Source organism: Tursiops truncatus, chromosome 8 (genome assembly GCF_011762595.2).
Source record: "Tursiops truncatus isolate mTurTru1 chromosome 8, mTurTru1.mat.Y, whole genome shotgun sequence".
Classification (NCBI taxonomy): domain Eukaryota; kingdom Metazoa; phylum Chordata; class Mammalia; order Artiodactyla; family Delphinidae; genus Tursiops; species Tursiops truncatus.
In genome coordinates, this window is record NC_047041.1 from 38,244,619 (window position 1) to 38,254,797 (window position 10,179).

The window sequence follows — 10,179 nt, forward strand, 5'->3', positions numbered from 1 at the left end:
CAGGCACACCTCAAAGATATTATGGGTTTGGTTCCAGACCACTGCACTAAAGTGAATATCACAATAAAGGGAGTCACATGAATTTTTGATTTCCCAGTGCATAAAAAGTTATGTTTACACTATATTATAGTCTATTAAGTGTATAATAGCATTATGTCTTAAAAAACAGTGTACATACCTTAATTAAAAAAATACTTTATCACTAAAAAGTGCTAACCATCATTTGAACCTTCAGTGAGTCATAATCTTTTTGCTGGTGGAGGGTTTGAAATGTTGTGAGGATTCCCAAATGTGACACAGAGACACAAAGTGAGCAAACGCTGTTGGAAAAATGATGCCGATAGACTTGCTTGACGCAGGGTTGCCACAAACCTTCAGTTTGTAAAAAACACAGTACCTGTAAGGTGCCATAAAGCAAAGCACGATAAAACGAGGTATGCCTGCAAATCGTAAGAAATGTTTTTAAAAGCTTTCCAAGGAATAAGCATAGGCTATAAGAAATGTGGGGCTGAGTTTTAGCCATATAAACTTTTACAACTGGAAGAAAGTATAATTTGTAGGAAAATTGTGATTTGTGAAAATCAGTTTTATTTTATAACCCAAAAGATTGACTGGCTTTACATAACATCGATCCTAACAAAATTATTGGACTTTTTAAGACTTTAGGGGTCATTTTTACTGCTCACTTTTTTTTTATAAACACAGTTTTCTTATGAGTATTACATCACGTACCCGCATAAATATGCCCAGGCATGTGTGTTTGTACATGTGTCTGTAATACCCATGAAAAACATTTGTGAATGTCTGATATATGAAAAAAAAATTAAGGTTTTTTCAGTTGTTTATGATGGTCACTAAATTGGTAACACTTTCATTTTCTAGGTTCACGTAAATTTACTTCTAATGGAAGCACGGATGCAAGCTGAGCTTCTCTATGCTCTTCGTGCCATAACTCGACATTTGACCTGAAGCATCATCCAGGGAAAATGTCATATATGTGTAAAGACCTTTTCACATAGGCTATACATCAGAAGCTGTTTGTGATGTAGCATCAATCATTATTCAATTCTCTAGTGTCAAAGTTTTAGCCGTTTTTTTGGGGGCGGCTGTAATGTGCAATGATGTATTTTCTTTTTCTTGATGCTTAACATGACTAACAATTGCAAAAGTAATACTGAGGAGCACTACTTGGCATTGTTTATAGTTGGGTTTTTGGATACTGATCATAAGTCATGAACCTGGTTTGTTAATGCTTAACTTCAGTGCTTTGGGGTTTGTGTGTATGTGTATTTTTGTTCTTTCCTTTTTTTTTTTTTTAAATATGGAAAAGCGCTTACAATCTGCTCAAGCAATTGTTTTTCAGATATCGGAATTCAGCAATGAATGACCTCCTCTGGCCATTCTAGAATTTTAATGTTGTGTCCTAAATCTGGTGGAGGAGAAGCATGCGCTGTTGAACTAAGCTGCTCACAGGACACTCATCTGTGTCCCCAGGAGATTATTTGTCAGGCACTGTTTATTTTTTTTATTTGTTTATTTGTTTGTTTTTTTTTACTGCTATTGGCGATAACATGAAATGTGATACAGCCATTGTCCATAATTTAATGTGAAATTGATCATGATGAATTCTATAGCATGCTACTGAAATGCCAAATTCAGCTAGTTTCTTTCTCTTCTGAAACAGAAGTTTCCGTTTTCCATATCAGATGTATATATTAAAAGTGGAATTATGCACAATCCTTTCTATCACTGACAGTAATCCTCAGTCATCAGAAATAATCAGTGCTTGCAGGGCTACTTACAGTTCACTTAGTTGGCACATATAAACATGTACCCACATAAGACTGACCAAAAATTTTCTTTGCACATTTTTCTTTTCTCATAGTGTTTTCTATATTGCAGTAAGCGGAGGAAGGTTATAATATACCTATATTTTTTCCTGTTAGGCTTTTAGAACTTATTTTCCATGGTTTTTCTTATGATAGGTTAAACAGTTTATTATTCAAAGGTAAAAATTGTGTTTCTATGCATTAATGTGATTGAACGACAACAACAAAAGAGTGCAATATGTTAAAAAAAAAAAAAAATACTCAACAGACTTTCCCCCTACTATGTCACTGCAGAAGTGTCCTTTTAACACAGAGCCATAAAGAAATTTGGTTCAGATTTCTTTATCGCCCAAGGCTTTTGCCTTCCTGGGGTTGAACAATGTTCCTTTCATAATGCCAAAGCATCCCCTTCCCCAGAAAAATCTCTTTGGACAACTGGTTAAAAAAAGATCTCAAGTCTTAAGGGAAGAAAAAGCATCCCAAAAGTCACATTTTTGCATTGGTTTATGTTGCTTGATTAGATTATCTTCACAGAGCACAACATTATGTGTTTATAGCTTTAATTTATATTATGTTAATGAACCAGTGAAGTGCCTAAAGAGATGCTTACAGCTATCCAGTAGGACACAACTGCACTGCTTAAACACTTTTTGGTTAACTAAGGGTGACTTGAATTTTACACAAACATGCTAATTGTTTTAAAACAGATCCATTTTTTCATAGTGAATAAGATAGTTAAAATTTTCCGTTAGAGTTCCCACAAAGATTTCATTTTAGACTTACTTGTTATCTAGGACTTACTTTTTTTCTCTCATGAAAGAATTGTGGACTAGTGTTCTGTTCAGTCATTTTCCCCTTCCATTTATCATCCTTTTCTGGTACGATCCATTAGGTTGCTTTCTTTTAGGCTTTGTTCTAGATAAGAAAATAGAAAGATGACTGTAAACCTATGAATATGAGATAGTTCTGCATTTTTAGATTCCAGGATTTTGTTTGAAATCTTCCACGTGAGGAAAAAAATTGCTAATTTTTTTTAAGACAGGGTGGTTTATTTAAAGAGATTATTCAAAGAACTCATGTCAGATCTAGTCTGTTTTGTTTATTGTGTATACCATATGTTGATTTTATGCCATATCACATTATATAGATATGTGTTAAATACGAAGAAAGTCTTTAGGGGAATGGCAAAATACGAATGACAACATGCATGTCCATTTGACTTCCCTAATTTTAGAACTTTCAGGTTGAGGATATCCTTTACTCTTGACTTTTTTTTTTTTTTTTAACTAGAATTCTTTCAGTTAATATCCCTATGTTTTTGTGCAGGTGACCTGTATTACAGGATAAAAAATGATTTTTATATATTGAAAAGGAGGAGAAATTCTCACAGAACACCATATGAGCTTTAGACCAAAAGGGGAAACAAGGTTTAAGTAACTAAAATGGCCACTTAGTTTTTGTTTTTTGTGTTCCCCCCAACCCCCGGAAATGTAGGTAGTCGGAGTTGGGTTATGGAAATCTTAGTGCCTTTACTAGATCTCTTTCCTAGCAAGGTTTCGTATTAGCTCAGCATTGATCTGTCTCATCACTAATCAGGAAAATCAGTTGACTTGGAACTATAAACAAAGACAAAACAATATATTTATGAACCTCACTGAATCAGCCTAGAAAAGTTGACTCTGAAGGTGCCAAAGCACCTGCCGAGATGCAGCGCGCACAGCCTTCCAGGTTGTGAAATCCATTGTACAGCGAGTTTGCTGTGAACTTCAGCTAATGCAAACTTGAAATTCTGATGCGGTTTTCCAGGGTGGTATTTTTTCAGAGTATTGAATTTACTATGTAGTAATTTATAGTATAGCTTTTTATATTAAAATGTGATATTTTTAAAAGAGATATCTGGTTCAATTGGTGTATTGATGTGACTATACGATCTGCTAACCCACCCCTTGGGCTCGCATTGTGCCAAACTGAGATGTGCAGGTGTGCGTGAGAAAAGCACACGTGAATGGGAAGCCTCTAACTCCGTTGCTTATTATTTTCAAAATAGTCTAATGATCCACTGCTGTATGTGCTCGGTGGATAGCCGTTTACTTTTGAATTTCAAATTTTCCCACTTCCAGTTATAACTCTCAATTTCTCAGATCACCTTAGGAAAATCCAGCTACTCTCCTCTCTGAAAGTAAATCTTGAACCCGACCCCTTGACTGCGGGAGTGGCCAGGCAGGTGCCTCCTTGGGAGCCTTCTGATGAGGCTTCCTCAGATGGACTTGTGATAATTAGAGGAAAACAGGCTTTTGAGACGGGACAACTTATTATTTCTTCACCTTTTTGAGCTAAGGATGCTATCTCAGTCTCAGGAAGAATCTTTGTCCCATTTGGGGTACTTTTTAAATAAAGAATGGCTAGTGTGGAATCTGGGGCATGGCCTTGGCCTGTAATTATGACTTTAAACTCAAATAATATTGACAGAGCAACACAGGACTGTCTTAGAACAGAAAACTCGATGTCAGCTTTATATCAGAATCATATTTGAACCAGAGCCCCTATTTTAATTGTATTATAAAGTCCCTTAAATTGGGATTGACCTATATACACTAACTAATATGTATACAATAGATAACTAATGAGAACCTGCTGTATAGCACAGGGAACTCTACTCCATTTCGCTGTACAGTAGAAACTAACACAACATTGTAAAACAAATATACCCCAATACAAAATAATTAATTAATTAAGTCCCTTAAAGATTTTAAATGCTTCTAACAGCTAGTTAACATTATTCCTGAGCAACTTTTTTTCCCACCTTATAGAGTTTTTAAATCCAAAATCTTAGATCTTTATGCCACAGCAAAATGAAATTATCAACGAACAATTAAAGATCTGTACTTAAAAATAGTTCACCACTTTCATGCAGAGCGCATGCATATATGATGGTAAGATTCTTTTAAACACTAAGGACAATTCGTGAGGGAGAAAAAAATTTCAGTGCATATTATAAAAATGATTTGCACTGTGCTAGTAAAATGAGGTTTTTGTTTTGTTTTATGTTGTGTTTTAAAGACAATTCTAAATCATTCCTCTGGAAAGCAAGACCTTAAACTCTTCTCTTTATCTAAGGGGACTTTTCTTCTTTTATGCAAATAGACGGTCTTGCATGAAGCGAAAATTATGCAACAATAATGTTATATAAGTAGTAGAGGAAATCTGCTAACAGTATAATTCAACAGTAAACTGAAAGGTATATGGCTCCTCTATTCAGATCGAGTTTTAAGTTACCTAATTTTATAGTCAGAACCTATTCTAGGTGGCCATAATCATAAACTGTGTTTCCCGATTATATCCCTCTGGAGACTGAGAATCAAATAATCTTTCCTTAAAACAGTACTGTAACATGAATGTATTCATCTCAGTCAACAGAACTTCAGTGCCCCCTGTATATGGGGCTTACTTCCATGCTAATTTGGCTTCGTTAGTAGTATCCACTCAGGTGAGACCTAGAACAAAAATATCTGGGGTGAAATGGATCATAGAGGTAGAGGTACCTGTCAAGGCAGAAACCTGTGAGGAAGGAAGAGTCTTTCAAAGAACACATGGACCATAATTCTAAGAGCGTGGCTGCCGTCAGCATCACACACCTAATCTAAAGGAGCACTTCCTATTGTGGGAGCTTCTGCCTACATTCAGCCCGTCCTTTCCTGCCTGCTTTCTCTTCCTCCAAGTGCCTCGACCTCTACCACGCTCGCTCTCTTCCCCTCCCCTCAGCCCATCTTGGTCTGAGCGCCTTTTCACAATCCAAACGAAACATCACCAGCCACCTGCTGATCATCACCAGCATTTACTTTTCCCAGTTACTTCTTCTCCATCCATGAGGAATACGACTTGTCCCAACTCCCTCGAAATCCCTCTACCATCTAGCTATATTTTGGCTAACCTTTGCCCTGGACACCCTCCCAGATCTAATGCAGCACCACGTGTAATCTCGTCCATCCCATACTGTTCTACCCTTTCCCAGCTGCCAAAATATCTTGCTCTCCTCTACCTCATCCCCAAAGAGCCTATAAACTCAGAGTATCCAACCTTTTCATGGATTCACTCTCCGTTGTTCAGTAATACTACTTCCATATTTTAAATAAATCATAGAAGATTTTTGCCTTCTATCAAAGTAGGAATCTTTATATTTATACATGATACAGAAATTGAACTATTTCTACCATGCAGAATTTAGCATTTAGCAGGATTTTAAAGTGATTGAATTGCCATCTTAACCTGGATCTATATTTGGTTAGTCCAAGTTATTTGAATGTAAAGTGAAAATTCTCCAACAATCCAGATTGATCTGTAACCTATCAATGGAACAGGAAGTTTCTGGCATACACATGGGTGGTGTTTCAGACATTTGTTTTATTGGTGTCATTTGGGCCTTGAAACACATTTCCAATAGAAGGACATATGATAAAGCATGTTTAGGTGGTCCCACTGGATCACAGAAGACCATTTGATTTATAATATAGATAAAATACCATAAAATTGGCTACATAATGGTTTGATTAAGCTTCCCTAGGTTAGACTAAGCTTCTAACCCCTATTCCTACCCTATTCTCATGCGGGAAAATGAGCTACGGGATGAAAAGGGAATGCACTGCCTTCGTAGTCCTTACAACCATGGCTGCACTTCCGGTATATCTAGACAGTATCATTAAGGAACAGGAAACGCACAGAAGAGGAAGAAGCATCAGTTCTTCCTCTCTGGCCAGTGCCTGCTCAGTGTGGTCCATAGATGAACACTGTCAGGCTTCTAACGTGGGGCGTGTTTATCTATAGACCTGAAGACAAACCCCCCTTGTTTGAAAGTACAGATTATTATGATCTACAGTGGTATTTGGATGGCCTTCCACGCCCGTTCATGAACAACCCAACCTGATAACAGAGTCTAGTCGATTCCTTTAAGGGCCCAGAAATGAATAGATGCCTAGTTAAGAAATGAGACTTGAATGATGGAGACTGAAAGGATGGTTTTTATTAAATCATATGTCATGAAGTGTTCATTCCAGCTTTAATTACGACTGCACCACCACCATGAAGTCCAGAGTTGAAAAAAGAAGGAATATGGGGGCGGTGGGCGGGGGGATGCCTATCTGATTCTTTTCAATGCTTGTGGAAATCTTTGAAATAAGAAAATGCATACTATAAAATAGCCATTAGAACAAACACCCCATTTTACAGCTCATAGGACAGCATCAAATGTTAGTAAGTCTAAATATGATAAATGTAATTTTTAGTATATAAATTTGCTAAAACAGTCTATTTTCTTGCACCCCTCAGTTTAACCTCTTAAAAATGAATGTATAATTTTAACAGAAAGAATATCAAAAGGAGAGACACTCTCTAGTCTTTAATGTTAAAATATTGTTTATGAATGCTGATTAGCTTAAGTATTCATTATGACACTTACTGAATGGAACTGATCATACGTCTCTTTCTTGAGTTAGTCCTTACAGATTGTCAGCTGACTCCCAAATCTGATAAGGAAGGATCAAAAGGTAGGATAAAGGAAATGTATCAGTTGGGTAGCCAAGAAATTTCCTTCGTAATGTTGAGACTGTTTTCTCCTTTCTGAATTTCACTGGTTCGCTAAAATAAAGGGTAAGCATTAAATGGTACCCTTGTTCATCAAGGAAAGAAAGTCATCCCAACTCTATATCTACTGCAGATAATTTCCTTTACATCCATATATCTTCCCTGGAAAGAAAATGCAATTTTTCCCTTCCTCTTTCTCCTCACGTTTACTCTTTTCAGTCGGATAAGATAGACACAGAAAGCAAACCACAAGCCAGTTTGGCATCTTCTCCATGCTAATAGAATACTCACAGCCACATGCACAGTTGGAGCAAGGTTACAAAGAACCCTGTCAGGTCAACTTGGAACATGGCCTTGCTACTGGGATTAGCTCCTTCAAACCTGAAAATAACTTTCCTGGTCATGGAAGAACTGGATGTATCCTTTAGCTTAAGAAATAGGATTTGAACTTGAAATCTCTTTTTTTTTTTTTTAAACCTGATTTTGCAGAGCAGCTACATCATGAATGTATATATTAAGACTTTGTAGCTGAATTGCACATGAAATCAGATTGCCAACTTCTTATCTTTCAATTTTAGACATCATTTTATCCTTAAGTTGTGAGTGATATATGTAGCATGCTGTGAAACGTCTGTTATAGTTCTTTAATTCATCAGTATTAATACAGAATTATCTTTTGCGTTCCTTGGTACTTTTTATTCCATGTAATCAGAAGCTGTGATGTTTTGCCTTTGTAGTCCTGTGCTTTGTTACTGTAATTTTTTTTTTTACGAAGCACGTGACTTTGGACTAACGTGAGGCGGATGACGTGATCTTTAAGACTGCTATATATCTATCAGTCTCTTACTATATAAGGTTTTCAATTAGAATAAGCTTTTATCAAATAGATCATTGATGCAATTTAGGATTCACACAATTTTCAGTGTCAAATGGCGGTCATACATTTATAGTTTCAATTCTGAAAATAGCAAACTTGCTAAACAGCCACTTTAAACTTCTTCTGGCAAATCAGACCCTGCTGTAGATATAGTCTAAGTTAGTTAACCATATAAGGCTTTTCAACTATTATGCCCTCCACATAAGTCAGCAGTTAAGAAGATTATAGAACCCATGAAAGCTTTTTGTGTGTATAACTAGGTTTTATTTTTCTTATGTTGCTGATTCTACAGTTCTGACTAAAGCTGACCTGAATGGATCAGTTTTTGTGTAATATTCTAGTGCTTTAATGCCTCTTTTTTTTTCCTTTTTTTTTTTTTTTTGGAGGGATGGGTAATATTATTTGAACAGATGCAGAAGGAACTGTTGGTGAGTCAAGGCAAACACATTTGAAATAAAGGAACTGTGTATTAACATGTTAACAATTCATAACTGCACTTTTTATGACATTTTGAAAATCTATTTATAGGTACAGAACAATGGGTTTTGTTAAACTGTATCACATTTATACTTGCAGAAATTTATTTCATTGTTATTAGTAGGAATTTTATTGGTTCAATAAAATTGGCAAAACTGAACACTGTTTGCTTTTATATATATATATTTAAATTAATATTGGAGTAGCATTCTTGCCTAGGTTTGTTTCTGCTTAAATTACTGGACATGCATTCTGAAAGACATCAGCATTGTAAGAGTCATTTTTTTCCCCCTTATTTCTTCCTGACCCAGTTTTCTTGTGGTATTTCTTACAGTCACTTGATACTGCATTAATAGAATACTGCAATAGTGTAAGTTGTGCAAAACGTACAGTTATTGTTACCTTTGAAAATGTCCATTGTGATCTCAGCAATAGGCAAATTAGTTTCACTATTATCTCTTATTAACCAAAAATAGTAAGGTAGAATGAGGAAAGGGGCATTGAACCTGGGGTCAGAGCTTGAATTCAAAGCTCGTTTTTCACATTCTACTAGCTTTGTGACCTTAAGGAATTTGATCTCTAGGAACGTCGATTTCTGTCCCACAATCTGAGGGGGATAATGCCTTCTTGAGATGGTTGTTTGAGATCAGGTGAAGTGTAATAATATATTTGAAATATGCAGTACAGTGATGACTCTGAGTGAATAAATGAGAAAGCCCAGAGAATACTCTTGTTGCTAATTGAAATAAAGAGTTAGGAAGGAGAATTTGGGGGGAGGGAGGTTTATACATGTGTAATGTGAGGTGACAGTAAGACTCCCAAGTAGAAATGTAAAATAGTCTTTGGGAAAGTTATAGAGGATATGCAAAGCCTTTTGTGCAAGGTATTCCAAGGAGAGCCCTTTTTACTTCTCGTAGCTTGCTGATTACATAAAAATTCATAGCAAAGGCCAGAACTCTCCCTTTGTGCCATGTGTCCAGCTGTACTGGGAGATCAGCAAAAACCAGCTTCTTGCTAATTAGAGTCTGCCTTTTTCACCAATATGCAACCTCTGGGAGAGATAAAGGACAGGACACATCAGACCAAACTCAGCCAACAGCTAAGTTTCCACTTCTCCCCCAGTTCAAACTCCAGCTTTTTGACCCTAGCTCCCTAGGAATTGATTAATAACTTTGAGCCATTTTTAAAAGTAAAATGAAACTCCTTGTTTATGTGTGTATTTGATCTTTTCACATATATGATCTCATTTAATCCTCATAATAACTTTGTAAAGAAAGGATGACATTTTACGGAAGAGGAACTGAGTCTTGAGAGCTTTGCCCAAGAGTTGGCACTTAGAATCAGCACAGTGGGAATTTGAACTCTGTCTTTCTGATGCCACATTTATACTAAACTTCACTGCCTTAATTCAGCCTAAGT

At 36.3% G+C, this 10,179-nt stretch overlaps 1 protein-coding gene across 2 annotated transcripts in view; it reads left to right on the forward strand.

Moving 5' to 3' along the window:
- Positions 1 to 8,920, forward strand: part of SESN3 (sestrin 3) — a 74,401-nt gene extending 65,481 nt beyond the window's left edge. For both annotated transcript variants that reach the window (XM_033862123.2, XM_033862124.2), the window contains exon 10: positions 883 to 8,920. In XM_033862123.2, the coding sequence (XP_033718014.1) occupies positions 883 to 969 (87 nt within the window). In that variant the 3' untranslated portion in view covers positions 970 to 8,920. The remainder of the gene's footprint in view (positions 1 to 882) is intronic.
- Positions 8,921 to 10,179: the final 1,259 nt, after the last annotated feature.